This window comes from Microtus pennsylvanicus, chromosome 14, assembly GCF_037038515.1.
Source record: "Microtus pennsylvanicus isolate mMicPen1 chromosome 14, mMicPen1.hap1, whole genome shotgun sequence".
Taxonomy (NCBI): domain Eukaryota; kingdom Metazoa; phylum Chordata; class Mammalia; order Rodentia; family Cricetidae; genus Microtus; species Microtus pennsylvanicus.
This window is the reverse complement of record NC_134592.1, coordinates 59,195,246-59,213,559: the sequence shown is the minus strand read 5'-3', so window position 1 is coordinate 59,213,559 and position 18,314 is coordinate 59,195,246. Positions and strand designations below refer to the sequence as shown.

The window sequence follows — 18,314 nt, the reverse complement described above, 5'->3', positions numbered from 1 at the left end:
TGGTAAATGACTTTTGTTTCAGTCCTCTTATTGTTTTCGTTTTATATCTCTTTAAATAGAAAGGAGGAAGAGCTGGAGAGATGGCTCAGCAGTTAAGAGCATTTGCTTCCAAGTTCAGTTCACATTACCCACCTATAGTGGCTCTATAACTCTAGCTCCCCAAGAGGACCTCCAGCCCCAACACACACACACACACACACACACACACACACACACACACACACACACACACACAAATAAATTTTTAAAAAATTAGCTACTAAAAATCCAAGTAGGTTCTAGAATGAGTTTGGTTTGCAAGCCATATTTTGCCAACCTCTTCTCTAGAAAATGAAAAATATAAAAGCATTTTTAAAGTATGAGGAAAACAGTAATTGCAGAGAACCATGAAAAATTAGTTTTGTAAAAGACAATCCAAGCCGGGCGATGGTGGCGCACGCCTTTAATCCCAGCACTCAGGAGGCAGAGGCAGGCGAATTTCTGTGAGTTCGAGACCAGCCTGGTCTACAGAGCTAGTTCCAGGACAGGCTCCAAAGCAGCAGAGAAACCCTGTCTCGAAAAACCAAAAAAAAAACCAAAAAAAAAAAAAAAAAAAGACAATCCATTAAAAAAAGTAACAAGAAGTGAAAGTAAAAGGCCAGAAAATTCTTCAGTTACTTTTCAGATACTTCTCTCCTACAGCAAGATGACACCAAAGACAGCCAGGATCAGAATAGTCAGAAGAGTAGCAGATCAAAATTAAATCAAAATTTAATCCCAACTCCAATCAAAATTAAATTCTCAATTTGGGAAGATCTGTTAAACCAAGGTTAGGATTCACATGGGAAAGGGGAAGTAACTGGAACCTCGAAAAATGGATGAAGCTTGTGGGATGATTAATACGAAACTCTTCCAGCCCAGTGTATGTCTTCTTTTTCCTGCATGTTGTGTTTTGACATCTTAAAACCTTTCTGGTTAGGGAGACTGGCCCTCTCAGAGCTAGCCAATTCTTACAAGACTCAGTAGGGAGCCTGCCTTTCTTGCTACACAAACCAGACAGTCTTCATTTTTGGCCTGTAATTCCCAGGGCCTGACAATCAGGCCTTAATCCCCCTAGAGCCAGAAATCAGTTAACCCATTCTGTAGAACCTCCCCCAAATTACTCAAACCAGTCCCTACCTATGCCCTTCTATGAAACACCACAGCAGTCAGATGGTGGTGACAGCGCACGCCTTTAATCCCAGCACTCAGGAGGCAGATCTCTGTTGAGTTCGAGGCCAGCCTGGTCTACAGATCGAGTTCTAGGATAGCCAGGGCTACTCAGAGAAACACTGTCTCGACAAACAAAACAAAACAAACAAACAAAAAACCCGCAAACGTTCTGACCTAAACCTTTGCCCTCCCTTTCTATCCTTCGCCTCTTAACTATCCTGGAGAACACTGAGAGAAGCACTTCTTCTGTATGTTGGGCCTTAAAATAAAACTGTTTTTAACTCTCCTATTATCTCACGATTGACCATTCCAAAGAATACAAAACCCCTAAGGTTTGTCTGAACCCTCTAAACTTGGAGAAGAAACTCTTGCATCACTTATTAAGGGCTGGTGTTATTATAGATCCTAGTTTCACAGTAACACTAGAAATGTCAGTAGAAATTGCAGCTAAAAAAAAAAACTGAAATTAAAATCAAAAAAGAAAAAAAAAAGAGCCAGGTGGTGATGGCACACGTTAATCCCAGCACTCGGGAGGCAGAGGCACGAGGGCTTCTGTGAATCTGAGGCCAGCTTGGTCTACAGAGCAAGTTTCAGAATAGGCTCTAAAAGCTACAGAGAATCCCTGTCAAAAAACAAAACAAAAAAAAACCCTGAAATTCAGTGCTCCATACAAGCAGTAAGAACACTAGCAAAAGAATAAAAATGAACTAATTACTCCTGTACTATGGAAATTAACCAAAGGACTGAAGCAATCCAGGGATGTTTAATACATGGGGCTGGACATTGGTAAATACAGCAACCTAGTGACACTCCACAAGAAGCTATGAAAACCACTAAGCAGCAATCACAGTTAAAATCAGGCCTGGAACCCTTCCAAGCAGGAGGGCACAGGCGAGAGAAATGTGGAAGGGAGAGGGATGGTGAGGGAGACCAGCCTGAATTCTACCTAGTTCAACGATGTCTCCAAAACTCTCATTCCCAAAGTTTTGCCACCATTTGACATGCCTTCTGCACTCCTGAAAACTCTACCAGCATCCTTATGTAGATGCTGAACTTGTCTAATGCAAACAAGTCTGCTGTTTGTTTGCTTGCTTGCTTTGCCTCAATTGTTGGACATCTTAGCTACTTGAAATCATTGATTTTAGAGAAAAACAAGTAAAAAGCTTAAAAGCAATGAGATGGGTATAGAGATTTTTAAATACTGGAACATATTCTGGAATTCTGTAAGACTATGTCACATATAGTACTTGGTCAAGAAAGATTGGAGAAAAACCTAAACTTTCACTACAGCAAAATCTCAGGATCCACACAAACCGGAAATGAGTGAGTTCCAGGGCAGCGTATGATATATGAGGCACTGTCTTCAGGAAAAAAAAGAGGAAGAAGAAAAGTGATAGAAATAAAAAACTCAATAAATTGACTCAAGAGCAGATATAAGCAGACAGAAGGAATCAGATAATTTGAAATTTTGTACTGAGAATCAAATAAATGAAGAAAAATTAACCCACAGAAGTGAGCTGTAGAATATAACTGTAAGTCAATAAATATGAATAAAGAAAAGATACAGCAGAATAACAATTTTTAAAAACACAGAAGCTCTACTAAATGTGATAAAAAAAAAAACCTCAGAGATTAACAATACAACACACCATAATCAAACTGTCAAAAGTCGTGCAAAACAGAAAAATCATGAAAACATCCAAAGAAAAGTAACTCATCACAGCCGAATTTCCATTGGAAACAATGAAGGAAGTGTGTTGAATTCAAATTGCTAAAAGAAAAAGATTGCCTGCTTGCCCAGAGTAGATTCAAGCCCTGGCCTAACATGAAAATAAAGAAAGACTGCCTAGGGATGGAGAGATTGTTGCATAAGTAAAGGTGACCACATTTCACCTCCCAGAACCCACATCAGTATGCAGTGAGAAAACAAATTCCATAAATTTGCCTCTGACCTATACACACATGCTGCACTCAACACACACACATCAAACATGCACACAGTTACAAAGAAAAATAATCTGGGCCAGGCGGTGGTGGTACACACCTTTAATCCCAGCACTTGAGAGACACAGGCAGGCGAATCTCTGTGAGTCTGAGGCCAATCTTGTCTACAAAGAATTCCAGGACAGTCAAGGCTATTACACAGAGAAACTTGGTGAGAGAGAGAGAGAGAGAGAGAGAGAGAGAGAGAGAGAGAGAGAGAGACAGAGAGAGAGAGAGACAGAGAGAGAGAGAGACAGAGAGAGAGAGAGACAGAGAGAGAGAGAGAGAGAGAGAGAGAGAGACAGAGAGAGAGACAGAGAGAGAGACAGAGACAGAGAGAGACAGAGAGACAGAGAGAGAGACAGAGAGAGACAGAGAGAGAGACAGAGAGAGAGACAGAGAGAGACAGAGAGAGAGACAGAGAGAGAGACAGAGAGAGAGAGACAGAGAGATCCATATCCAAACTAGTAAGTTTGGAAGAGAAGCTGAGTGTACTGGCACATGTCTGCAATCTGAATACTTGAGAGAAGGAAAGGGATGATGATGAATCTGAGGCCAAACAAATTACCGAGTTAAATTCAAGGTCAGTCTGAGCAATCTAGTGAAATATAAATTGAAAAGAGTTGAGCTGTTTTTCTTCCTGATTTAAGAAGCACGTTCATTAAACAATAATTAGAAATCTGCATTGTTTGGGTATACATCGAACAAATTGTTGAAGAACAGCACAAAGAACAAAGTAGGAAATAAAAGCTTCAGAAGAACATTTTATATTCAATTTTAATTAAACCAGTATTAATTAAAGCTAAATTGCTATAAACTAAAGTGTTAATGTAATCTACAGGACAGCCACCAAGAAAATCATATATGCATGCCAATATGGTGACTCACAACCAGTAATCCTAGCACTCAGAAAGCCTAAAGCAAGAGGACTGCCATGAGCTCAAGGCTATCCTAGGCTATATTATTAAATTCAAAGGGAGTCTGGGTTACATAGGGACTTCCAGGCTAGTCTGGGCTACACAGTAAAACTCTGGTTCAATAAAGAAGAGAAGATGGCTGGGCAGTAGTAGTGTTCTTTAGCCCCAGCACTCAGGAGCAGAGGCAGCTAGCTGGCTCTATGGAGACCAGGCTAACCTACAAAAAAAGAGTTCTACAACAGCCGAAGCTACACAGAGAAACCCTGTCTCAAAAACCACCGACACCTCCAAAAAAATAAGGAAAGGAAAAAAATAATGGGAATCAATGGTGATAAAAGCAAATATCTATTCCATTGTGTTTGTTGAGCCATTTTTAGTAAGAAAAAGAAAAGGGGTTGGGAGTTGCCAGCAACCTCATCGTCCAAAAGGGTTGCTTTTTTTCTTTAATATATATAATTTTTTGAGATAGGGTATCATGTATTCCAGCCTAGACTCAAACTCATTATGTAGCTGTCTCCTGCCTCTATCTCTCTAGTGCTAAAATTATAGACCTGGGTGGCATCACACCCAGTTTATGAAGTAGTGAAGACTGAGTCCAGGGCTTTGCAAATGACAGACAAGCACTTTACTAACTCAGCTGTATTCCAACTTCAAAATTACAAAGTGTTTTAATTTGTATTTTCCTGAATGTACTTTTTCTTGCAAAGGATGGGGCAGAGCTAGCTATTGAATCGAAGCCCTCCCAAATGCTAGGCTAGGGCTCTATCGCTGAGCAACAGCCCCAGATCTCTTTTCACATAATTTTTTTTTATTCATTCTGGTTTTTCGAGACAGGGTTTTTATGTTTAGCCCTGTCATGTACCTTGCTCTGTAGACCAGGCTGGCCTCGAACCTACCGAGATCCACCTGCCTCTCACCACCCTAATCCACCCACCCCCACCCCAGGATTAAAGGTGTGCGCCAATAAACCCGGTAGGCTATACTTTTTTAAAACAATTTTTTAAAACAAAGTTGAAAAACAACATGGAATACTTTCAGATGTGCTAAGCACCACCTGTACTCACTAAAGCACCTCAAAAGAGTTACTCATTTTGAAGGGGAAAAAGATCTTGTGCAACTCTACTCATTAACAATTACTTAGCAAGCCGGGCGATGGTGGCGCACGCCTTTAACCCCAGCACTTGGGAGGCAGAGGCAGGCCGATCTCTGTGAGTTCGAGACCAGCCTGGTCTACAGAGCTAGTTCCAGGACAGGCTCCAAAGCCACAGAGAAACCCTGTCTCGAAAAACCAAAAAAAAAAAAAAAAAAAAAATTACTTAGAAAATGCCTATAATGTGCTAGGTCCTTCCCCTCTCAGTGGATATACAAGTAAAATAAAACATCTGATCCTTTCAAAGAACTTATAACCAGCCTACTAGAGGAAAAAGACAACAAAATTAAAACTGAAAACCTTTTATGAAAGGTAATAAAGGGGCTAATCACACCTTTAACCCTGGCAGGGGGTGGGGGGGCAGAAGCAGGTGAATCTCTGTCTGTTCAAGGCCAGCCTATAGAGCAAGGTCAGACAGCCAGGGCTACACAGAGAAAATCTGTCTCAAAAAACAAAAACCCACAGAAGGGGTAACAATATGTGCAAACTACAAAGACACACAAATACAGTGGAAGTACAGAATCTGGCTCCTACTTGTAGTGGTTTGAATGAGAATGGCTCCCTTAAATTCATGTTTACATACTGAGTCCCCAGCTGGTGGACTGTTTGGAGGATTAGGTGTGGTCTTGTTGGAGGAGATATGTCACTGGGAGTGGTCTTTGGAGGTCTCAAAAGACCACATCAGGCCTAGTGCCTGACTCTCTTTTTCTGCCTACATGCAGATCAGGACAGATACAGTTCTCAGCTACTTTTCCAGCACCATGCTTCCCACTATGGTGAGGACAGACTAACTCCAAAACTATAAACAACTCCCCAATTAAATGCTTTCTTTCGAAGAGTTGCCATAGTCATGGTGTCTCTTCACAGCAATAAACAGCAAGTAAGACTCCTCTACTCTTACCCCGCCCCCATTTCTAAACATGTGAACTTATGTGTGGCTAGTTCCATTTCAACGGTCCTGGAAAAAAGCAACACGAGAAATGTTACTATGAGAAAAGCTATGTATGGTGGTACACATCTCTAATCCCAGCAGGTGGAAGGCCTGAGGCAGCGCTTTATGGAGTTCAACACCAATCTGGGCTACAAATACCAAGCAAGCCTAGAAAATACCTAACCCAGTAATTAAATAAAACCATAGTCTAGGCCTCTCTGAGATTTAGCTGACACAACTATTAACAGCATATTACACTTACCTATTCCATCTTTTTCTTTCATACATTTCTTACCCATTCTTCTTTCTGGGACACATCAACTAGTAAAGCCCAGGCATGCACCACCATGTCCCATTTACAAAGTATTAGGAATCAAAACGGGAAGGAGAGCTATATTCCCAGTCCTTAAAAAAAAAAAAAAATTCTGTCTTAAGATTTCACAAGACTGCAGGTGGTGGTGGTGCATGCCTTTCATCCCAACACTTAGGAGGCAGATGCAGGCAGGCAATCTGAGTCAAGGCCAGCCTGATCTGCAAAATGAATTCCAGGGTACCCAAGGCTGCAAATTAACGTGTGTGTGTGTGTGTGTGTGTGTGTGTGTGTGTGTGTGTGTAGGGGCAGGGAGGGGGAACATTTAACAAGTCTTTCTCTGTCCCACCATCAGCTCTTAAATAATAACACAGAGAGTTATTATTATTAATTATAAAAGCTCGACCTATAGTTTAGGCTTGTTCCTAACTAGCTCTTAAGACTTAAAAATAACCCATTTCTATTAATTTATATTTTACCTTTCTTTCATTCTGTATGTCTGACTCCCTCTGTCTACTTGGCATCTCCCGGCATCTTCATTGTCTCCTCCTACTCCCTCTCTATGCCCAGAAGTCCCACCTATACCTCCTGCCTAGCTAATAGCTACTCAGCTCTTTATTCAACCAATCACAGCAATGTATCTTTACACAATATACAAATGTCCCATATTTCCCCCTTTTTGTCTAAATAAATTTCTAACACAGTAAAATTTTATACAATAAGAACAATTATCAGGTAAGAATTACATTCACAGTGACCAGTCCATTTGTATTTGGCATATTTGAAGAAAATACTCTAATATCTACCTTATCTTGATGATTTTCAAGTTTTGTAACTAAACCATTTCCTATCATAACTTGTATTACCATTCTAAAGCTATTTTTAGACCTCAAAACATTTTCTAATATTTAAGCATAAAAAGACTTTATACATCTTTTGTGAGTTTCTTTTCTGAATTCGGTAACAAGAAATACTATAACTAATTCATCTTCAATTCCATCAGAAACTGGAGAAGGATATATTACCTGAGTAAACAGGAAGTACAAAGGAAACAACTTCTAAAACTATAGGAAACAATAGTAGCAACTGGCTGCCAGAACAGTTGTTACCCAAGGTTCCTCTGTAACATTGGGCATCCATCTTTAGCCTACAGGCCTAGAACATTTGACAGACTTTTCTTTGAAGCAGGAATTTTGAAGGACTGTTCTACCTTGTCTTGGAGAAGTTTGGCAGTTGCCTTCTTTTGTGTCCTGCTTGTCCACTTTGGGCAGTATACTGTCAGCATTAGAGGAAAGGGAAATTTCTTGCCCAGATGGCTAGTCTTGCCACATAGAAAGCAAACTCTGTATGGTGGCTCTTCAATGACCATCATCCTTTTTGGAAGCAAATTGGTGCTGCCAGGAACAAACATGTCTCCCTGTCATGAAAAACCCTGTTTGTTTTTTAAGGTTTATTTATTATGTATAGAATTCTGCCTCCGTGTCTGCCTGCAGGCCAGAAGAGGGTACCAAATTTCATTATGGATGACTGTGAGCCACCATATGATTGCTGGGAATTGAATTCAGAGCCCCTATAAGAGCAGCCAGTGTTCTTAACCACTGAGTCACATCCCCAGACTGCCCTATGTTATTAAAACATTTTTTGTTTTGTCTTTTCAAGACAGGGTTTCTCTGTAGCTTTGGAGCCTGTCCTGGAATTAGCTCTTGTAGACCAGGCTGGCCTCGAACTCACAGAGATCCACCTGCGTCTGCCTCTGCCTCCTGAGTGCTGGGATTGAAGGCATGAGCCACCACTGACCAGCTACAAAAATAACCTTAATTTGTATCAATATATAAAAATCCATATCAATGTAAAATATTTAAAGCTATTAGGTTTATTTTTATTTTTATTGTTTTTGTTTTTCGAGACAGGGTTTGTCCGTCCCAGAACTAGCTCTTGTAGACCAGGCTGGCCTCGAACTCCCAGAGATCCGCCTGCCTCTGCCTTCTGAATGCTGGGATTAAAGGCGTGCGCCACCACCACCGGGCGAAACTGTTAGTTTTTTAGTTTGAAAGCAGATTAAAAAAAAAATCTATCATTTTATTCTATCATTTCTATACTCCCCCCTTATTCTTTTCAGAACAAGACTCCTGAATCTAATCTCTTTGGTTCAGCTTTTTCCTGACCATGATGAATAACAACTTGTAACCAACACCCTAAAATGATGACAAACATCAATAACCTACCAAAATCACCCACCTTACCTTTTGGGAATGTGGATGTCCCCAGACTGCTTCCCAAGGGCAACAGCATCTTTGGGGGACCCTAAGAAAATTGGGCTTATGGTCAAGTCCAGGAAGAGCTAACTGTATTATTTTTTGCTTAGTCTCTGTGTGATGGGAAAGTGCAGGGCTCATCCAAAGTCCTGCCTGGAGTAGTGTGTAAGGTTGGACCACCTAGGCTAGGAGCTTTGAAGTGGCTCTGGATGAAGAATTTTGAGAAAAGGGGCATTTTGAGAGGCTGGATCACCTGAGCTACTTATTTTTACTGGTGTCTGGTCCCTTTTATCTGAAAACACACAAACTTTTAAAGGCAATATATGTATATGGAAAATGCAGTATGTACAAGTCAGTTGAAGATGATTTTCTTGTTTCATGTTTGAGAAGGTAAAAGTCATCCGTTAACTTTCTAAATTTGTTTGGGTTGTATAACCAAACTTCAATTCATGTCATATAAAAGGATGGCATATAATAAGTCATGAGGGCTCTGTAGCCAACAAGTTTATCAAGTCTCATCCAGTCTCAGGGCTGTTCCCACATCAAGGGATCAGCATATATGTCACCTGTCCTATAGTCTTTCTTGGTTTCTTTCTTCATGTCACAAGCCAAGATTTTTAGGTCTCCCCCAATCAAATTGGATCTTCATTCATTTTGAAGAGAATCCTAACTTTCTGTTTCCTGTGGAAACATTTTTCCCAATGCAACACACTTCCCAACTTCCATTTTGATGCCAAGACATCTCTAAAGTATAAAGGCTGGTTTAATTCAGCAGTCCTTTCTATAACCCAATGTCTCTTTTTCAGGAGCTGCCATTCGCTCAACAGCATTCAAAAAATTCAAAGTCAATAAAACACACTATACAGGACCCAGATGCCCTATGTATTTCCCATTCTTACGTGACTTTTTTTTAATTACCTTACTCTTTCTTTAAAGACTTTACTTTTATTTTTAAACTGGTTTTTTTTTTTCTAAGACTTTCTATACTCCTTTTCTTTCTTCAGAATCTAAGCACATTTTTAAGCATATGTCTGTTCAGAGATTTTCTCCATCTGGTTCTAACTTTCTGTGCCCGCGCATTCACAGTGTTCTCTGATGCGTGAGCCAAACTTTAAATTGCTAAGCAGGCAGCAGCTAGGCTTCCACTGCATGGCTCTGCTTAGCACACAGCTGATGATGGCTGCTGGCTCCATCCCCTTCAGGTTACCAAGAGCGGTTTCATGCCTGCAGAGCCCCACTGGCCTGGAGCCGGGTTAATTGATCTAGGCTCCAGTAGGCAATTCTACCTAGTCTCCCACCACCAAGTAGTAGCACACCCACTCATAAACCCCGTTCAAGTGCTCAGTAGCAGGGCCTCTTAAAGAGTCACACCTCTGTACATGGAGCCTACCCGGGAGACCGCTTTCTCAGGTCCTATGTTGAACGCCCTATGTAGCAAACTCTTGTTCAGTTATCTTTGGACGGCCAGCCTGCAAATAACTACATGGAAACTTATTAATTATGAAAATTAGGCCATAGCTGAGGTTTGTTCCTAACTAGCTCTTATAACTTTAATTAACCCATTTCTATTAATCTATGTTTTACTATGTGGCTTTTTTACTTTTCTTTCATTCTATATGCCCAACTCCATATCTCATTGGTGTCTCCCCTGTACCAATTATTTCCTCCTTTTTCCTCTGTCTGCCTGGATGTCCCACCTAAACCTCCTGTCTAGCTAATGGCCATTCAGAACTTTACTGAACCAATCACAACAAAAAATCTTCACACAGTGTACAAATATCTCACAACAAATAATTATGATGGTTCTTACGAATGACCATTCCTAAGCCCTAACATCAAATAGCTTCTAATGCCACAAAAACAAAGCTAATGACTGACCATGTGCCTTTCTGTCAAAGACCTCACCACCACCTGGAAAACTGACTTGCCTTCCACACACCCCACCCTCCACAAGGAACAGAAAAAAGTAAAACAACTTTGATTAAGGCCCTAGAAGCAAACCAAGTTTTAAGGAAGGCAGGCAGAGCACTGCATCAAGCTAAAAACTACAACACAGGGAGGTTGCTCAATAACACTCAAACTCCAAAAACCTTCAACCAAACAATGATCTGCCTCCGTCCCACTCTTGTGTGTGTATCCATGTGAGTCTATATGTATGTATTCAAACACACACACACACACACACACACACACACACACACACACACAAAGGTTAAAGAACAACTTAACAGTAGCCTGTTCTCACCATTACTATGTGAGTCCCAGAGAGTAAACTGAGATCATAAGGCTTGGCAGCAAGCACTTTTATCAACTGAACCTTCTCTCATTGACTAATTTCTTGAACAAAAATTACCAAGAGATGAAGGTGGTCTTGGCCACAATGTGGATCCTGATTCAAAGAACTCCAAAGATAACTTTGGAAAACCAAACAATATATCTGATAAAATCAAGAAATTAATAATCTATCAATTATTATTGTCACACTGTAGCTGTGTTTAATATTAATATTAATAACACTTATCTTTTAAAATATATAATGCTTTCTCTGCTTTGCTTTGAGACAGGCCCTCCCTCTGTTGTCCAGGTTAGCCTAGAACTTACTGGTTAACTAGGTTGGTCTCAAATTAACAATGATCCTCCTGACTCAGCCTCCCAAGTGTTAGGATTACAGGTATAAGCCAACACATAGGCTTTAGAGTAGAAAAGGTGAAATTTCATGGGCCTAAGATCTGCATCAAAATATTATGAGATAGCTGGGCTGTGGTGGCATATGACTTTAATCCCAGCACTCAGAGGCAGAGGCAGATGGATCTCTGTAAATTTGAGGTCAGCCTGATCTACAGAGAGAGTTCCAGGACAGTTAGGGCTACATAGAGAAACCCTGTCAATAAATAGATGAGAGAGAGAGAGAGAGAGAGAGAGAGAGAGAGAGAGAGAGAGAGAGAGAGAGAGAGAGAAAGACAGAGAGAGACAGAAGAAGAAGAAGAAGAGGAGGAGGAAGAGGAAGAGGAAGAGGAGGAGGAGAAGGCTAGAGAAAGGAGCTGAGGACAAATGGATAGAAACAGTTAAAACAAGTCTGATCAAGTAAAAAGCTATAGCTCAGTTGGCAGAGTACTTACCCAGTATGTACAAAGCACTGGGTTCCTCCCCATGACCACAAATTAACAAGGTATAATGTTACACTCCTAGAACCCCAATATTCTCAAGAGTTCACGATTATCCTTCTCTACACAGACACAGGCCAGCCTGGGATACCAGAGACCTTGTCTCAGGGGACAAAGAGACTGATCATAAGGGGCTATTCTTTAAGATGAGTAACAGAGTTTATGGAAGATCACAAGACTATTTTTTTTAAAACATATTTGAATCACTCTACAATAAAATACTAAAGCAAAGTTACAACAATACTATATGTATATTGTAAAGGATAAACTTAAAAAATAGGTACCAGATGAAAGAAGTTTAGATTACACTAGGGAATTCAGGTAAGAGAGGCCCTATGAACAAAGACTGGAGTAGCAGTAAAATAAAACGCACAGAATAAATCAGGATTATTTCCTTGGGTTAGTGGTCAGACTTCATAGGCTATCCAGGCAAAATTTTCTTACCTTCTTCCTTTTTTAAGCTAAAAGAGACTCCATGTCACTGTATATGCAGGAGTACTATAAGCCACTCAAATTAAATTTTAGTGAGAATTTATTTTAGGATGAACCTGTTTTACATGGCCATTTAGACCATGTAAAATAGTCCTCCTTATTCAACAGCCTCTTTCCTCCTTCAGGAATATCTACTTTTGCTGCTTCTCCCAAGTGCAATGTTCTTAATATGATTCAGTATTTCTTTTTTTTTAATATTTATTTATTATGTATACAATAGTCTGTCTGTGTGTATGTCTGCAGCCCAGAAGAGGGCACCAGACCTCATTACAGATGGTTGTGAGCCACCACGTGGTTGCCGGGAATTGAACTCAGGACCTTTGGAAGAGCAGGCAATGCTCTTAACCACTGAGCCATCACTCCAGCCCGATTCAGTATTTCTTAAACTTCAGATCTAAAACTACATGGTGGGCGGACTTTGCAAGAATTAAATGAAGGGCTGAGGATTTAACATAGGTAGAATTCTTGCCTAATACACATGAAGCCTTGTGTTTGCCTCACAGTACCATAAAAAAGTTTACAACTGTAATTCCAGCACTGGGGAGGTGGTAGGTAAATTCAAGGTCACATAAAGAATCTGAGGCCAACCTAGGGTACAAGAGACCCTACCTCAGAAACAGAAGGAAGGGAGATGAGTAAAAGTATATTGAAGAACATAATATCCAGAGTTCATGGACTATTTTTATGCATATATTTGAAACATTAATCCAGCACACAGAAAGCACTCAGTAAGTACTAAATATTAACTAAAAATTTATACAAGTTTCAATCTCATTTACTTTTTCCATTTCTTTTAATTTGCCACTTGAAGCATTTTATTCTCTACAAAACAAGCTCCCTAAGGGTAAAGCCTTTGTTTCATACATAATTATATGCCCAGCAAGCAGCCCAAAGCAGCACACATTTACTAAATAAGTAACTATGAAAAAAAAATCAACAAAACTCAAGAAATTGAATACACTCCGGAAAAGACTCACTAACTACTAGTAATAATATTAATGGAACAGGTTTGGTGTGGTTTGCAGGGAGAACAGGGATACAAAATCAGCTGAATAGATGAACAGGGGAATTTGAGATAGAAAAGTTAAACAGGAAATTTACAAACAAGTCTGAAACATCCAGAAGCTAACTAAAAGCATGTTCTCGGCTTTAAATCCCAGCTCTGCTTTCTGCTGTCTCCAGTAGCATATTTGAGCACATTATTTAAACTCTGGGCCCCAATATTTCAGGTAGAAAGAAGCCAGTTCCACCAACCTTGCCATGAAGTTTTCAGAATGAAATGGGTAAGTACAGTAGTTTAAAAATTGGATGACAGCCCTGGAGTTGGCTCAAAAGATAAAGGCATCTATCTGCTACCATGTCTGCTGACTTAAGATCAATCCCTGGACACACAAGGCCCTCTGACCAAACATATGCTGTACTCATGCACATTCCCACATACACACAAAATAATAAAATGTAATAAAAATTTGATTTTTTTTGTAAAATAATAGTGAAATACAAGTTCATTTAGAACCTCAGATTACAACTAGAAACAAACAAGAGGAAATATTACAAAAAGTGGGCTGTGCTTGGTGGTGCCCTGTACTATTCCTTTTACTGGAGAAGGTAAGGTAAGAGGCCACCCTGGGCTACGTATCCCTGGTTGGCACCGTGTACCAACCAGGGATCCATAGTCTCCAATTGGAACAGAAGTGGTGAAGTAGGTAAAAGGAAAACAAGGAATGAGAGAATGAAAGCCAGTGAAGAGTCTCAAACAGACTGTTGTACTATAAAGCCCTGGTTGGCCTAGAACTCAAGAGACGTCCACCTGCCTTTGCCTTCCCAGGTCCAGAATCAGATGGGTGCCCCAACACAACCACCCCTATAGGAAAAGGCTTTGGGGAAGAAATAGTTAGCAGCAGAAACTGTAGCTTAAGCCCAATACAGTGTATAAAGTCATAGGATTTGGAAATTTTAAGGTCAATCATGAACCAAAAAATAAAAAACTAAACTAGCAAAATCCTGTGTTCTACAATGTTTGTAAGGACAATACTATAAACTGAGGATAACCGCTAAGTGAGACAGAACAAAGAAAATCTGGAGGGCTGATAAGATCGCTAAGAGGTAAAGGAGCTCGCTGACAAGCCAACCGACAGTGGAAAGTGAAAACCGACTCCCAGGAGTAGTCTTCTGACCTCCATCTGTGTGTTGTGGAAGACCCAAACCAGACACACTACATACATGCACAAGGCTCAGGATTCAGTCCCCAGCATAGCCCAAAAATGTGTGTTCATATGTTAAACCCAGCTACCTGGGAGACTGAGATAGGGAATCCCTTAAAACTCAGGAGTTAAGACCCAGACTGTGCAGTACTACAAGATACCATTTCAAAAAATGATTAGGGCACTCAGAACCACATAAAAATGATAGAAGTTATCTAATTTTTAAGAAAGTACCAGAAATAATTCTAAATGTATAGCTTAAATATACATATATTTTTAGACATACATTTCAACACATAAAACTTTAAGTGCATACCTCACAAGCAGTCTTAATTAAAGACTAATAATAGCATTCAAGGTCAGTGTGAGCCACCTACCAGGTTCTACGCAGCTTTTGCTGCACAGCCCTATCCCACCCCCCAAAATGACAAATAAATAACAGATTATCTAAAAGAAGCCCAGCAACTGAATCCTTAAAGTCCAGGAACAATGGAAAGGAAAAGGGAATAAGGGGCTGAAAACATAGATTTCAATAATGTAAAACTTGTTAATTTGGACACAAGAAGCTTCCTTAGCTCTTTACATCAACTATGCCCGAGTGACAAATTCAATTGCTAACTTGAAAAAAAAAAATCAATGAAAATGAACAGTACAAGGATCAAAAACCATGTAAGAAACTGGTGGTCTATCAAAGTAAGCAAAAGCCTCAACACATGTTTTAATGAATACTTTAACCTCAGTCTACCCACATGGAACATTAAGCTGGCATCAGACTATACTAGAAAGCTATATGACCACAAAACTTTAAATCCACACGTATTTAATTAGAGAAATCACAGGCAATTTTCACTTAAGTTTTTTGAAAATTATCTCGAAAACACAAAAGTATTAAGAACAATCTTAAAACTACCGAATCAACTAAATCATATAAAATATATAAGATTTTTAAGTTTAACTAAACCCATTTTGTGGAATAAAATAAAGGTTTACTGGTTTGTTGGATGTGTGATGCAAACCTTTAATTCCAGCAGGTAAGTGGCAGAAGCAGATGGATTTCTAAGATGGGTAACCGGCCTGTTCTACACAGTGGGCTCCAGACTGCCCAAGACTACAGACTCTGTCTCAAAATAACCACAACACAGACTGTGGAGGCTGTTGTGGTGGTGCATGCCTTTGATCCCAGCAGAGGAAAGTGAATATCTGAGTTCGAGGCCGGCCTAGTATCAGAATAGCATGGAATATAAGACCCTATGTCAAAAAAAAAAACTAACAAGCAAGAACAACAATTAGGGTCTGGAGAGTGGCTCACGGTTAAGAACAACTGTGGCTCACACAGAAGACCAGGGTTCAATACCCATCGCCCATATGATGGCTCCTTAATCATCCATAACTACACGGATCCAACGATTTCTGATTTTGAGGATGCTTGTACACATGTGGTGCATAAACACACATTCAGGCACACACATACAAATAATAGAAGTAAATAACTATTAAAAAAATAAACACACACACACACAGCTGAGCGTGGTGGCACACACCTTTAATCCCATCACTCAGGTGACAGGCAAGCCTGGTCTACATAGTTGAGTTCCAGGACAGCCACAGAATACACAGAGAAACCCTGTCTGAAACAAGAGAAAAACCTACAGCAAATATTTACTGGTTCAATCACTTGACTGCAAAGCTTTTGTCAACAAAACATTATTGATATTTTATGTTTCTTTTACTTTTTTTTGTTTGAGATTGAGTCTATGTAGCTCTGGTTGTCCTGGAATTCTCTATGTAAATCAGGGTGGCCTGAACTCATGGAGATCCATCTGAGTATTGGGACTAGAGACTTGTGCCACCACACAGCCGAGTATTTTTAATTTTTGAATGAAATTCTTTATATTCATTCCATGTAATGAAAACTGAAGATTCATGTTTATTTGAGAATACCTCTTCTTTCAAGACGGTTTCTCTGTGTATCTTTGGCTGTCCCGGAACTCACTCTGTAGACCAGGCTGGCCTCAAATTCACAGAGATCCACCTGCCTCTGCCTCCCCTCCCGAGCGCTGGGATTAAAAGTGTGCGCCTCCACGCCCCGCGAGAATACCTTTTCTACATTAATCAACCTCCTGTTTCAACATTACTTTTTCCTAAACTCACCAAAGGTGTGATGTATGTGTGTGTATGAACAATACATCCTAAGTCTTAAAAAAAAAAAAAAACAGGTGCAACGTTTAGATGCATGCCTTTTTCTTCTAAGCTCAAGTTATACCCTGGAAAGAACTTAAAACTAAATGCAACTATCCTACAACTCAAATAATCCTTTCAAACAGAGGCACTTAATTTTAAAAATTCAAGGCAGGAACCCGAAACTACCATCTTTCAAAACGTAGGGTAACTCAAGTCAATTGGAGGTTCACATAAGTGAACATTTAGCTTCGTTTTAGCTCGGACCAAGCAAAAAGTACGTTTTGCTTCAAAGTTAAGACCAATTCTTTGCGTAGACATTTCATAAATCCAGTAGAGAGAGTCCAATTGGGCTTTGTATGAGTAAAAACAAGGACGTGGAATGAAAAGTCAAGAGAAGCCGACTCAAAAGAGGGAAATTCAGTTAAAAAGTGTTGATGAATCATGAAGCGCTAAAGGAAATCCGAGTGAGAACAGCGGCATCCCGGGTATTTAAAAAGTTGAGGGTGGCAAGGCAAACTTCGGCGGCGGGCCGCAAACCATTGTGCGAGGTGGCAGCCCGAAGCGGCGTGGCTGTCAAGGGGCAACTGCGTCCCGAGGAGCGGGGGAGGGGGCAGGACGCCACATCGGAAGGGGGTGCCGGGGCCAGGAGGCGAGACGCTCAGCCCAGGCCCTCTGCGCCTGTGCTCAACGTCAAGAGGACCAACAAGCACCAACTCGGGGCCCAGCGGACCCACGCCAGCCTGGCGCTCGGAGGCGCTGGGCCCAAGCCCGGAGGCCCGGTAGGCGCCGCCGGAGGAGCCCCGCAGACGCCATGCTAAAAGCCAAAATGGCTGCCCCGAGGATGCCCGCAGCGCGCCGCCTGTGAGCAGGGAGCCGGCCGCTGCGGGAGCGGGGGAGGGGGCGCCGGGAAGGCAGTCGCCGCTCGCCAGCCGGAGCCTCTCAGGTAGGTCCCCCTCCGCCCCTCAGGGCGCGGGCCCCAGCCCGAGCCCCACCCCCGGAGCCCGCGCCCCGGTCCCCCAGCCCGCGCTCGGCCCCCCCGGCCAGGTACCTGCAGTTCGGCCCGCTCCACCTCCCAGTGCGCCCGCTCCATCTCGAACCGAGCCCACTCGTGCTGGATGTAGTGCAGGATCCCCGGGATGGTGTACTGCTGCGGCCGGGACAGCTCGGGGCCTGGCGGGAGCCCCGCCGCCTCGGAGGCCGCCGGACCCCCGCCGCCCGGCGCTCCGTTCGCTCCCGGCGGAAGGTTCAGGGTCCCCCCGGGTCCCTGTTGCGGCCGGGGAGGGGCCGCCATCCCCGGGCCGCCGCCACCGCCGCCGCCGCCTCCGGCCAGCTCGTCCATTGTGTGCGGGGCCCCGGCCGGGGCTCAGAGCCAGACGCCGGCAGCTGCGGGGAGGGTCGGGGACGGTGGCCCCGCGCCGACGGCAGGGCGGGGGCCGGCCGGGAGAGGGCCGGGGAGGGGGGTCGCTGTCGTGTGCTTGCCGCGGATCAGAGCAGGGAGCTGCCGGCCGCCGCCATTACAGTCCCTCCTCCATCTGC

At 42.0% G+C, this 18,314-nt stretch overlaps 2 protein-coding genes across 9 annotated transcripts in view; one reads left to right on the top strand and one right to left on the bottom strand.

Moving 5' to 3' along the window:
- The window catches only part of Strn3 (striatin 3), an 82,715-nt gene extending 64,467 nt beyond the window's left edge, over positions 1-18,248 (bottom strand). For 2 of the 3 annotated variants that reach the window (XM_075947492.1, XM_075947493.1), the window contains exon 1: positions 17,827-18,248. In XM_075947492.1, coding sequence (XP_075803607.1) covers positions 17,827-18,117 — 291 coding nt within the window. In that variant the 5' untranslated portion in view covers positions 18,118-18,248. The remainder of the gene's footprint in view (positions 1-17,826) is intronic. The other variant, XM_075947494.1, reaches the window with a different exon arrangement.
- Positions 17,586-18,314, top strand: part of Ap4s1 (adaptor related protein complex 4 subunit sigma 1) — a 36,581-nt gene continuing 35,852 nt past the window's right edge. For all 6 annotated transcript variants that reach the window (XM_075947498.1, XM_075947501.1, XM_075947499.1 and 3 more), the window contains exon 1: positions 17,586-17,721. The gene's annotated coding sequence lies outside the window, so the exon portion shown is untranslated. The remainder of the gene's footprint in view (positions 17,722-18,314) is intronic.